The sequence below is a fragment of the Bos taurus genome, chromosome 12 (assembly GCF_002263795.3).
Source record: "Bos taurus isolate L1 Dominette 01449 registration number 42190680 breed Hereford chromosome 12, ARS-UCD2.0, whole genome shotgun sequence".
In the NCBI taxonomy this organism is placed as follows: Eukaryota; Metazoa; Chordata; class Mammalia; order Artiodactyla; family Bovidae; genus Bos; species Bos taurus.
In genome coordinates, this window is record NC_037339.1 from 36,407,677 (window position 1) to 36,425,517 (window position 17,841).

Below are 17,841 nucleotides of genomic sequence, written 5' to 3' on the forward strand. Positions count from 1 at the left end.
TAAATCTTGCCATGTTGTATTTCCATTTTCTCTTTTCTTTTCCATGGGATTTCCTAGGCAAAGATACTGGAGTGGGTGCCATTCTCTTCTCCAGGGGATCTTCCTGACCTAGGGACCAAACCTGCACATCCTGCATTGCAGGCGGATTCTTTACCGCTGAGCCACCAGGTGACAGAGGAGCCTGGCAGGTTACAGTCCGTGGGGTCCCAAGCGTTGGACATGACTTAGCAACTAAACAACTATAACAACCACCACAATTTCCAATTTCATTTGTCTTAAGGTATTTTTTAATTTCTCTTTTGACTCACGTTTTCTTCTGTAACATGTTGCATAATCTCCATATATGTTTCAATTTTTCAGTTTTCCTTGTGTCCTTCTAGGACTTTCATAGTTTTACATTTGTTCTGGTGGATCCTCTGAAGGCTTTGCTTTAGGCCTTGTTAGGGTGGGACTGTTCAGTTTCCCCCCCCTCATCCTGTCAGACAGTCCTTGATCATGATATACAGTCTTTATGGCTCTTCTAGGGTTTCAGTGGAAAGCCTGAGACATTTATCAAGTCTAAATTGTTGTAATCTGAACACCAAATTCTGTCTTCCTAACACTTGGTGACAGCTGAAATCTCTGCTCAGCCCTCTAGCTTCTGGATTGTTGCTTTTTTCTGGATTCCTTGAAGGCACACTGGTGTATGTATAGGTTAGGGGACAGCCAAGGATCTGAGGGAGGTGTGTGTGCGTAAGTCAGATTTTTTTATTATGTCATTCCATACAATTTTAAGTGAACAGACTTTGAGAAAATCTACTGGGAGTATTACACAGATGATGCCAATATTGATGAGAATGTTTTACATAAGTTAAGAACAGGGCCCACTGATACGATCATCCCCCGAAATTTGTACATTCCATACAAAAAGAATAAATAAAGTTTACTGGCATTTAATTAACATTATTCATGGCAATCTATGAACTATGATACACCTGAACAATTGCAGAATCTTCAGAGCAAACCAAAGCATTTTCTTCCACTAGCAGATGTAGCAGTTTGTTTCTCTAAAAACAAGCAAATAAATCAATACAACAAAAAACAAACACACAATCCCAAAACAAAAGTTGAGGGAGCTTTCAGTGCAGCTTTCAGAGCTCCCTGCTCTTCGGTCCCCTCCATTAAGTATTCTCACCTTTAATTTCGAGGTGCTCTCAGCCTCAAACGCTGACCCCTGTGCCATCATCCCATGAACACTTTGTTTCAGTTCTAACCTCCATGTGCCTCCTGAACTGAGACGCACCTTCAGGTGAAAAGCTGGATAAAAGTGGAGCTCACCTAATTTGTTTCTCTTCTTTCAAAGTTTGTGTCCCTGCTAGTTTCTGCCTGCTTCTGATTATATTCCAGGCCTTCAGAGAGTGGTTTTAAAATACTTTGTCTAGGGTTAATAAATGTTATTGGCAGGAGTTAATCAGCTCTTCTTTCACTCCAGAAACTAGAACACTCTGCTTGTGCAAGTTTTCATTGTTACATTTCGTCTAATGCAATTCAAAGTGCAATTCAAAGAGTACATTTCCCAACTCCCTGTGTTAATATCTGGGTGGGGCTCAGAGCCTCATCCTTGCCACATTTTTTCTTTCTCCCTCTGGTCTACCAGGTGGATGATGCCAGAGTAATCTTTTCTTCTTCTTTTCAATAGGAGTAACTGTAAAGACACATGTTGGTGATGGACGAGTTGCAGTATAGAAGGAGTCTACGTGTCCAAACCGCTGTATGGGGTGGGACTTTCCTATGGACCGACACCTGACTATGAGGTGTGCGTGAAAGCGATCTTTGTGTTTAGGCTACTTGGATCTTTCTACAGCAGTCATTGCTACTCGTGCAAATAGATCTGCACAGGTAGTACCCTACTTAATGGTAAAGATGACTAGAAACTAGTCCCATCCTTTGATGATTAACAAATATAATCCCTTTCACATGTAACAAATATATTTAGTTCAGTTCAGTCGCTCAGTTGTGTCCGACTCTTTGCGACCATGAATCGCAGCACGCCAGGCCTCCCTGTCCATCACCAACTCCCGGAGTTCACTCAGACTCACGTCCATTGAGTCGGTGATGCCAACCAGCCATCTCATCCTCTGTCGTCCCCTTCTCCTCCTGCCCCCAATCCCTCCCAGCATCAGAGTCTTCTCCAGTGAGTCAACTCTTTGCATGAGGTGGCCAAAGTACTGGAGTTTCAGCTTTAGCATCATTCCTTCCAAAGAAATCCCAGGGCTGACCTCTTTCAGAATGGACTGGTTGGATCTCCTTGCAGTCAAGGGACTCTCAAGAGTCTTCTCCAACACTACAGTTCAAAAGCATCAATTCTTCGGCGCTCAGCCTTCTTCACAGTCCAACTCTCACATCCATACATGACCACTGGAAAAACCATAGCCTTGACTAGACGGACTTTTGTTGGCAAAGTAATGTCTCTGCTTTTGAATATGCTATCTAGGTTGGTCATAACTTTCCTTCCAAGGAGTAAGCGTCTTTTAATTTCATGGCTGCAGTCACCATCTGCAGTGATTTTGGAGCCCCCAAAAATAAAGTCTGACACTGTTTCCACTGTTTCCCCATCTATTTCCCATGAAGTGGTGGGACCGGATGCCATGATCTTCATTTTCTGAATGTTGAGCTTAAAGCCAACTTTTTCATTCTCCACTTTCACTTTCATCAAGAGGCTTTTTAGTTCCTCTTCACTTTCTGCCATAAGGGTGGTGTCATCTGCATATCTGAGGTTATTGATATTTCTCCCGGCAATCTTGATTCCAGCTTTCCAAGGGAACATTTCATGCAAAGATGGGCTCGATAAAGGACAGAAATGGTATGGACCTAACAGAAGCAGAAGATATTAAGAAGAGGTGGCAAGAATACACAGAAGAACTGTACAAAAAAGATCTTCACGACCCAGATAATCACGATGGTGTGATCACTCATCTAGAGCCAGACATCCTGGAATGCGAAGTCAGGTGGGCCTTAGGAAGCATCACTACGAACAAAGCTAGTGGAGGTGATGGAATTCCAGTTGAGCTATTTCAAATCCTGAAAGATGATGCTGTGAACATGCTCACTCAATATGCCAGCAAATTTGGAAAACTCAGCAGTGGCCACAGGACTGGAAAAGGTCAGTTTTCATTCCAATCCTTAAGAAAGACAATGCCAAAGAATGCTCAAACTACTGCACAATTGCACTCATCTCACACACTAGTAAAGTAATGTTCAAAATTCTCCAAGCCAGGCTTCATCAATATGTGAACTGTGAACTTCCAGATGTTCAAGCTGGTTTTAGAAAAGGCAGAGGAACCAGGGATCAAATTGCCAACATCCGCTGGATCATGGAAAAAGCAAGAGAGTTCCAGAAAAACATCTATTTCTGCTTTATTGACTATGCCAAAGCCTTTGACTGTGTGGATCACAATGAACCGTGGAAAATTCTGAAAGAGATGGGAATACCAGACCACCTGACCTGCCTCTTGAGAAATCTGTATGCAGGTCAGGAAGCACCAGTTAGAACTGGACATGGAACATCAGACTGGTTCCAAATAGGAAAAGGAGTACATCAAGGCTATATATTGTCACCCTGCTTATTTAACTTATATGCAGAGTACATCATGAGAAATGCTGGACTGGAAGAAACAAATATATTAGAACACTGGTTTACAAAAACGTGTAACATTTAAGAGCGTGACATTTATAAATAGAAAACTAGTGACATACCTAAAGATCGAATGCCTTTTTGCTCAAGAAAGCTGTTTAAAATATTTGTATTAAGTTTTAATATAAATCCCAGTTCTTGTGTAAGTTTCCAGCATCCATCCTAAGAAATTAACAAAACAAAATTTCAGCCACATTATTACAATTTCATCACATGAGTTATGTGATGAATAATATGTTTTCCACTCAGGGAATTAAGACATCTATACTGTAAAATTGAAGTTTCTTCATGTGCAAACACAGTATTATTGGGAATCTCATAAATACTATGGACAATAAGTATTATATCTGGTAGCATTTGTAATAAAGCAGTAGAGAGGTTCACGTATGGACGTTTTTTAAAATAGTATTATACTTTTTTTCTTCTAATAATTCTTTGAAACAATGTTTCTCAAACTTTTAAATAACATGGTTCCTTTTGTTCAACATTAAAATGTGTCCTTATGATGAAATATGAAAATGACTCTTTTCTACTGAAGATAAAATTATGTTGAACATGCTCTTTGAAACTACCTTCCTTGTGCTCACATACTCTGCCCACTCCAGCTAAGACGGATCTTCATCACATGCTTACAGAAGTGTTGCAAGCCTGATCCTGGGATCCTAACTGAGAAGCAGACAGACTCCAGGTCCAAGGTGAACTAACACAGGGCGTGGAGGCGAAGGTGGGGTGCAGGCAAGCACATGGGTGAAAGGATCTATGGCAACAATTTGAAAACTAACAGGAGTGACACATTGTGCCAGCTGGCCTTCACCTAGTGTGGAGTGCTGTTTTCTTGTGAGCTGCTTCCTGTGAAGTACTGTCACTGAACCCACTGTGCAGATGAGGACACTGAGGTACGAAAACTTAAGCAAGTTGTCCAAAGTCACACAGCTGACAAGCAGTTGCAGCAGGACCTAAACCTCAACACTCTGGCTCAAAGACTGTTGCTGTGCTATGCTGTTTTCACATGCATTTCTCCAGGTGGAGGCTGCGGGCAGCTGGTCTACCTCTCTGCGAGCTGGACACTTTTATTACTTTCATTACGTGGATGACTGAAAGACTGACTTGCCCTGGATCACAGAGTGGAAGGGTTGGGACTTGAACTGACACTAAACCAAGTTACTTTTCTACTTTACTATACTTTTGCCTGGAAAATTCCACAGATGGAGGAGCCTGGTAGGCTACCGTGGATGGGGTTGCAAAGAATTAGACATGGCTGAGAGATTGAGCATATTACATCAAAACAAGTTAATTACAGATATCAGATTGGGTCTTAGTACCAGTGCAAGAACTAAATTTATAGTGTGATTTAGCTTCACAAATGGAATGCTAATCTCTAATATAAGCTCACATGTTGAGTCATATTCCTGAGAACTTTTAATATTTAAAGTGTACTTACAACACTTGTGCTTTACTTTGCAATGTGAAATTTGTGTGAATTGCAGTTCAGCAGTTTTAGAACCTAGGAGATTAATGTCTTACCCCAGGACCCACTGAGGGATGCTAACCTTCAACTGAGGAATGTTAACACTCCCTTTCATGATATTCTGGCCTAACAGTTAAAAATAGGTAGGTAAGCACCAGCTTTTCTCAAGCACACTGTTTGTTTGGCTGGCTTCTCAGTGAAGGAAGCTGCGTTCTGGGACTAGCTCCTCATGTCAGTGTGGACCAGCAGCAGTCTGGTGAGTAGCTACTTTGTGTAGCACCATCCTGAACTTTGAAGCTAATGAAGCAGATTTATGGAGAGAGAAGACTAGTACCTTGGTCTGAAGCCTGAAGAGTTCAGTCGAAGGCACATAATTCCTCCAGCTTGCTTTGCCAACTAGGCCATCCTCATCTTTTTGTGCCTGAGTACTTGCAGTAAAGCCACTTCTCAGGTCATATTCTGCCAGCTTTTTAAAAATCCTACTTGCCAGAAGTTCTCCTGTTTTATCACTTTCCGTTTCAGAAGAACATTCAAAAAATGAACAGTCATATTGGAGGGAGTCTAATGACAAAGGCTTATCATACACAGCTAACAGAGGAATGTCCAGCCGGGCATCCTCAGCAGGGCCAGATGGAGCCACTGGCAGCTTATAACTGGCACTCCTAGGAGATGGGAGATGGTGAGAGGGAAGAGGAGAGGAAAGAGGGGGAGGAGGGGGAGGAGGAATGCCAACCCCCTGAGATAGAGGGGGAGGAGGGGGAACAATTCCTCCAGATAGAGGGGGAAGATGGGGAGGAGGAGGAACACCACCCCACCCAGGTAGAGGGGGAGGAGGGGGAACAAGTCCCCCAGTTAGAGGGGGAAGTGGGGGAGAAGGAGGAACACCACACCACCCAGGTAGAGGGGGAGGAGGGGGAGGAGGAATGCCAACCCTCTGAGATAGAGGGGGAGGAGGGGGAACAAGTCCCCCAGTTAGAGGGGGAAGAGGGGGAGAAGGAAGAACACCACACCACCCAGGTAGAGGGGGAGGAGGGGGAACAACGCCCCTGGGTAGGGAGGGAGGAGAGGCAGGGGAAGAAAAGACAGACTTTACAAGTGGACAAGGGAGAAGACTTGCAGAACAGGAAAAAAGATTCGGCCGTGAGAGAGGGTCTGGCTGAAGGGTAGTGAGGGCACTGAAGCCTGTGGCACCCCCTTGATTGGTTTTGGGCAGCTGAGACCCGGAGCTAAACGAGACCCTGGGAGCAGCAGCAAGTTGCAAAGGTGACCCCTGGAGATGCAGCCTGGGAAAAGACGCCATGTCCAGGGAAACGTCGGCACCACTGCCCATTTCCAGGTACTTCTTAGGGGAACCGAAGTGTTTGGGACCAGCTGGAGAACCAAACAGTGCTGAACTGGCCTGAAGGTAGAAACCAGAGCCAACATGGAGGGGTGTAGTTAAGAAACTAGGGGCAGTAGGAATGTCAGAAAAGGCCGTTTTCTGTGAGATAGCTTCTGTGAATTGTGGTTTAACTTCTGTTTGTTTAGATGACTCCATCAGACCCAAACCCCAGGGCTCCTCTGCATCCCTGAAGACAAAACTGACCGCTTCAGATTCTTCTGGGGCATCTGAGCTAAAGGCTTTAAAATCTTCAGAAAGTATCATCTTAAGTGATGAACGCTTCTTTTTAGTCTGTTTACGTTTACATTTACGTTTGGGTTCTTGGTTCCATTCAGACGATGCTGAAAGTGTCTGCCAGAAAGAGAAGTGACAATATAAGGAAAGCACAGGTTAAGTGGATGATGATCAAGAAGCCAGGCTTCCTAGGAGCTGACCTCTCAGCACTGATGAAACTGTCTGTCCCAGGGCACTGAGAAGACCAGACACTCAGGGTCACTTACCTATAGTGCCCTCATTTACAGACATGGAGTTGGAGAGCTGGAGACAATATCAGTGGTAAATACACCAAATATCTTAATCTCTCTCTGTTCTTAGAATCACAGAATTTTAAACATCCCTTATTTTCCACAAGAGGAAACTGAGGACCATAAAAGAGACTTGCCAAAGACTTGACAATAAGCAATATTATAGTGTCAAATTAGTCCTAAAATGGGCTTTCCAGGTGGCACTGGTGGTAAAGAACCCAACCTGCCAATGCAAGAGACATAAAAGATGCAGGTTCAATCCCTGGTTTGGGAAGATCCACTGGAGGAGGGCATGGCAACCCACTCCAGTATTCTTGCCTGGAGAATCCCATGGACAGAGGAGCCTGGTGGGCTATAGTCCATGGGGTCACAGAGAGTTGGACACAACTAAAGCAACTTAGCAGCCCTAAAATAAACTGATAGAATGAAATTATTCCAGTCTTTTATACTGCTTTAAGAAATATTAAGAAAATGAGAAAACTGAAAAAAAAACTCCAAAGCTTTAAGTAAATTAATGTCTTTTATATTAGAATATGAAAATATATAAAAAAAAAGAGAATGAGGGATGCTGTCACTACTATTATCTGAATAAATTTTAAAGAGTATTCCTTAAAAACATACATGTAAATAAAATCACATTTTATATGAATTACTAGTCCTTGAGATATCTTGAAAATAATCAGCTTTTAGTTTTACCAATGTAAATGAGGTTTTTTTTTTTAAAAGGAGTAGTCCCTTCCCAGTTCAGACAAATGTGTATATTTAAATAATTAATGGGGCTTCCCTGGTAGCTCTGCTGGTAAAGAATCTTCCTGTGATGCCGGAGACCCAAGTTCAATTCCTGGGTTGGGAAGCTCCCCTGGAGAAGGGATAGGCTACCCCTTCCAGTCTTCTTGGGATTCCCTTGTGACTCAGAGGATAAACAATCCGCCTGCAATGTGGGAGACCTGGGTTCAATCCCTGGGTTGGGAAGATGCCCTGGAGGAGGGCATGACAACCCATTCCAGTATTCTTGCCTGGAGAATCCCCATGGACAGAGGAGCCTTGTAAGCTACAGTCCATGGGGCCACACACAGTCAGACATGCCTGAGAGACTAAGCACAGCTCAGCACATATAATTAATACTGCAGGACACAGGACAAGACACACATTTAAAATAATATTTAAATTTTTCTGGTTAAATTTTTCTTAATTAGATGAGTAAAGTGAAAAAAGAGCAAGTGATGGACCAGACCCATCAGACATTAAAGACTTTTATAAAATTACAATTATAACAGACTGATTTAGGAAACAGAATACAGGGTCCAGCAACAGATCCTAACACAAGTGGGGAGTTAGGAGATGATAAAGACAACAAAGATTCCTAAAATCAATTAGAGGAAAAGAAGACTTATTTAATAAATGGTGCTGGAGAAAGTTGGAAGTCATCTGGAAAGGAATAAAGTTGTTCCCATATGTCCCATCTTATACCAGGAAAGAAAATTTCAACGTAAACATGAAGCCATACAACTATTTAAAGAAAGAAATCATGGGAAATTTTTATAAAGCATAATATCTGAAGGAAAGATTTCTAAGCATGACAAAAGACAAAGCAATACAAAACAAAGAAACCCAAAGATGAAAATGCTTGACTTCATTAAAATATCTGTATGACAAAATGATGATAAGCAACATCAAAATACAAATGACAAACTGAGAAATTTTTGCAACTCGTATCATAAAGGCCTAATTTCCCTACAAAATATAATTTTCCTAAGATAAACAAGAAAATGACTAATCTCACAATTTAAAAAGGTAAAAGACATTAATGGACGATACCTAGAAAAGATGAATATGTGGGCTCTTAGGAATATGAAAACATGTTCCTTTTCATTCATAAAGAAATAAATGAAAATTAAAATATCACTAAAATACTTTTAACCTACCAGATCTGTAAAGATCAAAAATTTGAATAATATACTGGGTTAAAGAGAGAATAGAGTAACAGCCTCTCAAGTGCTTCTGATGGGAGAGTGAACTGATATAACCTATGTAGTGGCAATTTGGGCTTTCAGGTGGCTCTAGAGATAAAGAATCTGCCTACCAATGCAAGAGATGCAAGACAGGCGGGTTTGATCTCTGGGTTGGGTAGATCCCCTGGAGTAGGAAATGGCAACCCATTCCAGTATTCTTGCCTGGAAAATTCCATGGACAGAGGAACCTGATGGGCTACAGTCCATGGGGCCACAGAGTTGGACACGCAAACAGGCAATTTGGTTAAAGCTAATTAGATATTCAAAATAGATTTATTTGGGTATAATTGACATAAACAACTACATCTTAGAGTGATGAGTTCTGGCATAAATATACATCCCTGAGACCATTGTCACAACGAGGGCAATGACATATTCAGCACACACTCCTTTAGCGTGCCCTTTTGTGCCGCATCTCACTCCTCCTCCTTGCTTTCTGTAACTTCAGATTGGTTTGCACATATTTTGTGTCAATGGAAGCTTACAGCTTATATTCTTTGACTTTTACTTAGTATAACTGCCCTGACATTTATCCATGTTGTTGTATATATCAATGGTTAATTCTCCTTTTTAACCTTTTTTTGAGCTACAGGACTTCCCTGTAGCTCAGATGGTAAAGAAACTGCCTGCAATGCAGAAGATCTGGGTTCAATCCTTGGGTCAGGAAGATCCTCTGGAGAAGGGAATGGCAATACATTCCAGTATTCTTGCCTGGAGAACGCCATGGACAGAGGAGCCTGGCAGGCTACAGTCTATTGGGTTGCAAAGAGTCAGACACGGCTGAGAGACTATTTCTCCTTTTTACTGCTGAGTAGTTACTCTCGTGTACCACAATTTGTTTACTCATTTATCTCCTGATGGTTGTGTCCAACTTCTGGCTGCTACAAGTAAAGCCACAATGAATACTCATGCGCAAGTCTTTGTGTAAACACATACTTTCATTTCATTTGGCTGGGTCAAATGATAGGTGTATAGTTAACTCTTTAAGAAACTGAGAGTTTTCTAAAATGATCTTCTGCTTATTTTTTTTTACTGGGTTGTTTTCTTATTATCGGATTGTAAGACTTCTTTATATATTTTAGATAAACATATTTGTCAGATATGTTTTGCAAACATTTTCTCCCAGTCTGTGGTCTGCCCTTTCATTTTCTTAACAGTGTCTTCTGAAGAATAAAAGTTTTTGATATTAATAAAGTCCAGTTCACCAATTTTTTTTGTGGTTTGTTCTTTAAATTTAGGAAAGCTTTGTACAACCCTAGCTCATTAAGGTTTTCTCCTGTTTTCTTCCCAGATACTCAGGTTTCAGCTATTACATTTAAGCCAATAATCCAGTCAATCTTTTTATATGGAGTGAACTAAGGGTAGAGGGGTTTTGTTTTGTTTTTTGGTACATGACTATACAATCTTTTCAGAATCTTTTTTTAAAAAGATTGTTTTCCCCCATTGAATAGCCTTGGGCCTCTGTAGACAATTGGCCCTATATATCTGGATATATTTCTAGATTCTCCATGCTGTTCCAATGGTCTAGATGTCCATTTTATGTTAATACCACACTTTCCTACTTACTGTGGCTTTATAGTAAGCCTCAATATCAGATGGTGTAAGGCCTCCAACCTCTTCTTCCTTTTCAAAGGTGTTTTAGCTAGCCAAGATCCTTTACATTTTGTTCTTTAGTTGCCGAGTTGTGTCAGACTCTTTGCAACCCCATGGATTGTAGCCCGCCAATTGTAGGCACCTCTGTCCATGGGATTTTTCAGGCAAGAATACTGGAGTGAGTTGCCATGCCCTCCTCCAGGGGATCTTTCTGACCCAGGGATCAAACTGGTGTCTATTATGTCTCCTGTGTCAGCAGGCAGGTTCTTTAGCACTAGGCCCACCTTGGAAGCACATAAATTTTTTCCCTTGGATTTTAAATCCTTAGATTTTGGCAGTTTTACGTCTCTAATTTGGATACTCCAGAGTCTTACTACCACTGTTTTGTTCCTTTGCTTTTGTATATATCTTCCAGGTTTTATTTCCCTGGAGAAGGGAATGGCAACCTACTCCAGTATTCTTGCCTGGAGAATTCCAAGGATAGAGGAGCTTGGTGGGAGTCCATGGGGTTGCAAAGAGTTAGACATGACTAGTGACTAACATCTTCCAGTTTTTATTTAAGTTGTGCTTCTCAACTTCTATCATGTGGTCACAAAGGCCACAGCATAAAGCACTACAAACTTTAATAAATATTGGTGGTGAAGTTAGATAATTAGATAGGCTTTTATCACTACTTTCAGGATGAACTGCCTGTCACTCTTAGAGATAAGGCCTTTGGCTTCCTGAACCACAGTTTGTCTGTAACCACTATTGTTCCTCTTTTGCACTTTATAGCTACATTTGGAAATGGAGCCTTTCTCACATAACAGCATTTTTAAAAATGTGCAAAAATTCCCATCATCAGGGAGACATCAGTATCTGCTTGTATACAGATCAAAAGGGTGCTATTTTAGCGAAGGGTTCCCCTTACCATCATAAAAGCATGAGCACACAATTGATCAATTGTATCAATTGATTTGTAATCACAACTTGTACACACAATTATATCAATTGATTTGTAATCAACACTCACCTGCATCCTGCTGGCATCTGGTTGTTCCCCCTCCCAGCTCATGTATGGCAGAAAATCTATGTCTTCTTTGGCAATAAGTTCCAAAGTATTTGGAATATCAGGAGAAGGTGACTCATTACCATACTATATTGAATAACAATCAGGTAAAGAGAAAACAGGCATTATCACGTTAAATTATTATTACAAATTCTAAAGCCTCATGAATGTTTGGTTTGGAATATGTTTGGGGGTTGGACTGGATCCTGTGTCCTGGGGGAGAAGATGGTCAGGTTGGGGTGAGGGTCCCCTTCATAGAGCACCTGCTGGGTGGCGCTGTACCAAGTGCCTTGGAGGGCTCTCCTCTCAAACTGTGTAGACGAAAGGGCCACTCACAGGGTAAGGGGAGCCCAGGCCTCTCTTATTTTCTGAGGGTCAAGAATTAATAAAGGTGAGAAATGCCAAAAATGTAACAAATTGTAGTATATCTTAAAATTCACATATTCAACAATTTGTTACATTTTTGGCATTTCTCATCTTTATTAATTGTGTACGAATTCAACTGTAACATTAAAATAACAGCACAGGTAACTCATGCAGAGATCACGCAAGCCCTGTGCCCTGCGTGGATAAGAGGCTTTCTGCTGCTTTTCACAGACGCAGGGGCCACCAGTGACAGCGAAGGCAAGAATCATCTTCTTAGCCCGCAAATATAGATAAAATGACGGTGAATTAACAATACATACCCTTTTCTCCACAGCCACAAAGCTTGTAAACTGTGTTATGAGAGAGTTTTCTTTACTGAGTTTAATAATCAGAGATTTTAAAGTTTGCTTCTTCATCTAAGAAAAATGATAATAAGACAGAATAATGAATAACAAATGAAATCATGTCCTATTGACCAATTAAATGAATACTACATAATACAAAAAGGTGGCTTTCTATAAGAAGTAGATAATGGCACCCCACTCCAGTACTCTTGCCTGGAAAATCCCATGGATGGAGGAGCCTGGTAGGCTGTAGTCCATGGGGTCGCTAAAAGTCGGACACGACTGAGCGACTTCACTTTCACTTTTCACTTTCCTGCATTGGAGAAGGAAATGGCAACCCACTCCAGTGTTCTTGCCTGGAGAATCCCAGGGATGGGGGAGCCTGGTGGGCTGCCGTCTATGGGGTCGCACAGAGTCAGACACGACTGAAGTGACTTAGCAGCAATTTTATAATTAGGATTTCCAACGCAACATTGAGTCGATGGCTCTGCCTAAGTATCTCAAGTGGCTAACCTGCCATTTCCTGCAAAAACTGGGCTCAACGAGAGGCTAAAGTACAGAAACAGCAATTCATATTCATGAGCTTCTTGTGGCTTGTGGTGTGTTTATAAGGAGCCCTCAAGGTCAAGGCTGCTGAGCTGCCAAGACCTGTCACATTGAGTCTGTCTCTCACTGTAAAGATGAGGAGCCCAGGGGTGTCAGGAGGTAGAGGGACTGGTCCAGGCTGGTTTGCCAGTGCAGCTGGTCAGCTGCCCTCAGATGGAAAAGGACCCTGAGCAAAGCAGGACCAAGGCTGCTGACCTGAGGGTGAGAAGGAGGGTGCTGACCTCTGAGGGAACCAACTGCCTGGGGAGGAGTGTGCTGAGCGCTAATGCTCCAGCCATCATTTGACAGCAGTCATCTGGGTATGGGGTAGCAGAGGGAGTCCCCTGCCAGGGCCTCAGTGGCTCAGTGATGGGGGGGCAAGGTGGGCTTGGCTCTGCTGAGCTCCCCAGGCGGCTCAGCCCCCCAGACCTGGCCTTTTCATCACAGATGGAGACATTCACCCTACAACACACAAGCACCTAGGTGGTGTCTTTACAGGCACTGAGGGAGGCGTCTGAGTTTCCTTTGTTCTGTCAATAATTCATTCAATAAGCTAACTAAAAACTAAATCAAGTAACTATGGGGCACCCTGCACCCCGGCATGGAAAACACGGCAATGATGACAGGGGTCCCTTTCCATCTGCTGATCCTCATTCACATTTCCAAGGATAAAGCAACTCAAGAAAGGCCAAAAAAACAGACAATGGCTTTCACATGAAAAAGCAAACCTCGTGATTCACTTCGTTTTCGTGGAGAATGCCATCTTCATAATCTCTTATCAGAGCTCGAGCTGCCAGCTTGTGAATCATCTGTTCAGGCACCAAAGGAAAAAAGATTCTAATTCATGTCATACATAGGAAATTATTTACATAATTGAGATGCATTTGCATACAATGAAATTCACCCCCTTTAGGTGTGCAGGTTGATAAGTTTTAACTAATGTAGACGCTGTGTGGGCTTCCCTGGTGGTTCAGCTGGCAAAGAATCCGCCTGCAATGTGAGAGACCTGGGTTTGATCCCTGGGTTGGGAAGATCCCCTGGAGAAGAGAAAGGCTACCACTCCAGCATTCTGGCCTGGAGAATTCCACGGACTGTATAGTCCATGGGGTCGCAAAGAGTCGGACATGACTGAGCAACTTTCACTTTCACAGACTGTATGTGGGGGCTTCCCTGGTGGCTCAGCTGAAAAGAATCTGCCTGCAATGCAGAAGATCAGGGTTTGATCGCTGGGTTGGGAAGATCCCTGGGAGGAGGGCATGGCAACCCACTCCAGTATTCTTGCTTGGAGAATCCCATGGACAGAGGAGCCTGGTGGGTTACAGTCCATGGGGTCACAAAGATTCAGACACGACTGAAGTGACTGAGTATACATGCATATAGACGGTGTGTGAGCACCACTGAAACACAGACAAGGGGATTTCTTCCCACTAAAACCTCGTGTCGTGTCGCTGTGCAGTCACCTCCAGTCCTGGCACCCATTCGTCTCCATTCTGTCCCTATAGTTGGCATTTTCTATACACGTGTGACCTGCTCTACTGGAAGAGCCAGCCCAGGGCTGTGAGGCCTGACTGTGATCTCCACTCTGAAGGGGCCACAGACAGAGCACCAGGAAGTCAAGGGCCAGGGCACCACCCTTTCCTCAAATGGCTGAAACAACAGGACTCAAAAGGCAACGTCTCCCATCAGTGACAATTCCAACTCCTGCCATTTTTTACTGGTAAGGCCACGATTCACAGTGGAAAGACAACTATAAAAATTATGACTTTATGGAAAATGACCTGCTCCCAGGTAAAATCCCACTGAGATTCAGTTTTTCAGACAATACAAAGATACCCTTAAATTCTATACATAAGTCATTGGCAAGTAATAAGTTTTCATTCAATGCCAAAATGAAAGCTTTGCTTTAGTTTTGTTGTTGTTGTTGTTATTGTTTAGTCACTAAGTCATGTCCAACTCTTTTGTGACCTCGTGGATTGTAGCCTGCTGGGTTCCTCTGTCCATGGGATTTCCCAGGCAAGAATACTAGAGTGGGTTGCCATTTCCTTCTCCAGGGGATCTTCCCGACCCAGGGATCAAACCTGCGTCCCCCGAATTGGCAGGTGGATTCTTTACCACTGAGCCACAGCAATGTCTGATTATATAGATATAAATAAGGAATGGTTGTCTGGTTATATAAATACTCCTATGAATAGTAGTAGTAGTTACTGCCTCAGTCGTGTCTGACTCTTTTCAACCCCATGGACTGTAGCTCACTGGGCTCCTCTGTCCATGGAATTCTCCAGGCATACAGCATAGACAGGTTAGGAGTTTTCCAGATCTAACTATAGCAGATTTGGTACTAATGCAAATACTACAAATTCATTTGCTTTTAATCCAAAAATAGGAAAAACAAAAACACATCCTCAATATACAATGTTTTATTCATCATCCAGTGCCGGGAGCCGGTGAGGCATTCCACTCGTGACAAAGGTCATGAGGAAGGAGGCTCGGCATATGCAAAAGCGGGATCGAGCCTCAGGAGTCCCCCCGGATATTCTCGAGCATCTACCCCCCAAAAAACCAGAGTCTGCCTACTTTATTGCTTTGTGCTCTCACCTCTGACTTTACTGGGGGCTGTCCCCTACCACCATCTCGCTCTCTCTGTCAAAGAGTTAACTTACAGCTCCAATTAATAAAGGTCCTGGGCAATTAGGAGTGTTTAAATCCAAACCCCTCAGATGGCTCTCTAACTCGCCTGACAAGTTTACCCGGACTCCTGCAGCTATGCATACGATTGTTTACAGTCTCCCAGCCTCGAGAGGCACGGAAAGCTTAAGGTATTCAAATAGCTTAGAGCCTCTCAGAGAGTTAAAAACTGTCAGAATAAACTAGTAAAGGATTTCATTGATGAGTCAATGCTTGTTGCCAAGTTTTCACATCCTCTGAATTGTATCCTTGAATGTGTATTAATTAATAGTGGGTATGTAGAAAAAATAAGTAGTGGCCTTGGTGTTAGTAACTTTAGACCCTTAAGGTAATAAATTCTTTCCTTTGTTGTAAACCCATTACACATCCGCCCTATAGGAATGCAATTTTATCTTTGGAAGATGGCGCCAAACCTTAAAATAATTACTCTTAGAAAAAATAAGTCTTTGTTGATAAGTCCTTGTCAAGAGTCATAAAATGTTAGTAGGCCTTCTGGCCAGAAGATGATGTAAATCACCTAAACCATTTGTATACGATAAATTTGCAGGAAAGAAACCCTGGTTTTTGATAAGAATCAAAGACTGCTGACTTTGCATCCCCTATTATCCTCTATGTGTAACTTAGGGTATAAAAGCCCCTGTTAAAAATAAAGCTATGGGCCTTGCTCACCAGCGCTTGGTCTCCCCATGTCATTCTTCCCTTTAACTTCCAGCTGAGTCTCCATCTGGAGCGCGGAACCCACCACGCTTACTAATTATGCCTGGGTTTCTAAGACCCACTCGAGAAGGTGTCTAGGGTGAGGCACCTTCCGCTATTTGAGAGGGCGCCTGCGGCCTACGTAAGTGGTGCAAACTTCTTGTCTTGAAGTTTTATTGGTCTCCCGCGTAAACCAAGCTACTCAGCCTCTTTTCTCCACTGAATTTTCCTACTGAGCTATCCTCATTCTATTATTCTTTATATCTCTAATTAGCATATAAATAGTCGCCTAGGCTGTCTCTCCTTCGAATACCCTGGATCAGCTGGGGCTGGTCCCCGGCAATCCAGTACAATTATACTCAGTATTCTAAAATAAGAGGCAAGGACCAGGCACTGCAGGTACACTGAACTTGTAGGGAGACATGCACATCTTTGAGAACCACCTTTAAAGGTTTCATTCACAAAACACCAGGTTTAACTGCAGTTATTTATGCCCACTGATGCCCCTGTGGATACTCCTGGACTCAAGACCCCGGATGAAGAGCTGCTGCCTTAGAAACTGATGGTCAGTGTCCTCGCTTGTGGAGATAACAACCCTCCACATCACATCAGGTGCTAAGATGTCAGCACAGAAAACAATGCAGGAAGGACGTGGTGCATTAAATATGAAAATACAGAATTATTTTAACTTTCAAAAACAGTGAGTGCACAGTTTAAGTTTTTAATCTCACCGTTCCAGTTGTCTTCTGAAGTTCAGTAGTTGACACCACTGTAGAATACTCTCTCTCTTGAATCAGCGCATGTAGAGTTGCCTGAAATGGGAAAAAAAATTCCTTATAGTTTTTCTACTTCATAATGTCCTGGTTAGTTCAACAGTGATTCTTTCAGTGATTTTAATGAGAATTAAGAGGCTCTCCAGTGCCCTTGGTTAACCAAGCACTGTGATCCCAGGAAAAACTGTGTAGCATATTATGACTTGGGGGTAAAGGAAAGGGAAGAAAAAAGAAAAAGAAAGTTATTAGCAAAACACATTGCTGTTCCCATAATAAAAAGCCTGCGTGCTCCTCACCTGTGTACAGTGAGGAGTGAGCCCGTAGACAAGGAGTCGCTCGCTGTGGAACAGGGACTGCACCTGGGTGGGGGCCTGCAGGGGTGCGGGCGTGTCCGTGCTCAGCTGCTGCCATTTGACGGAGACCGAGTGGCAACTGGGAGAACTCAGCCTATCCATCTGGGCTTCTATCTATTTATCAAGAGGAGTTATTTCTCTTTCAGTGTTACATTCAGAAAATAGCTACCTAACACTTAAAAATGACTTTACATTCTGTCCTTTGGGAATTGTAGCTCTTTTTTTCCCCTCCTTCCTGCTACTGGGTATATTTCCAACAGGATTCTAAGTCAAATTTTTAATAATAGCACTAGCACACAATTTAAATTCACAAACCATCTTAGAATTATTCTATTAATTA

The 17,841-nt window shown here is 42.5% G+C and overlaps 1 protein-coding gene across 1 annotated transcript in view; it reads right to left on the minus strand.

The window, feature by feature from the left end:
- PARP4 (poly(ADP-ribose) polymerase family member 4) overlaps positions 1 to 17,841 on the minus strand; it is a 76,578-nt gene that overhangs the window by 9,548 nt on the left and 49,189 nt on the right. Inside the window, exons 26-32 of the mRNA XM_002691868.7 lie at positions 17,445 to 17,615; positions 17,107 to 17,187; positions 13,723 to 13,803; positions 12,386 to 12,481; positions 11,664 to 11,786; positions 5,476 to 6,873; positions 3,736 to 3,835 (exon numbers count right to left, since the gene is read on the minus strand). Of these exons, the coding sequence (XP_002691914.3) occupies positions 3,736 to 3,835; positions 5,476 to 6,873; positions 11,664 to 11,786; positions 12,386 to 12,481; positions 13,723 to 13,803; positions 17,107 to 17,187; positions 17,445 to 17,615 (2,050 nt within the window). The remainder of the gene's footprint in view (positions 1 to 3,735; positions 3,836 to 5,475; positions 6,874 to 11,663; positions 11,787 to 12,385; positions 12,482 to 13,722; positions 13,804 to 17,106; positions 17,188 to 17,444; positions 17,616 to 17,841) is intronic.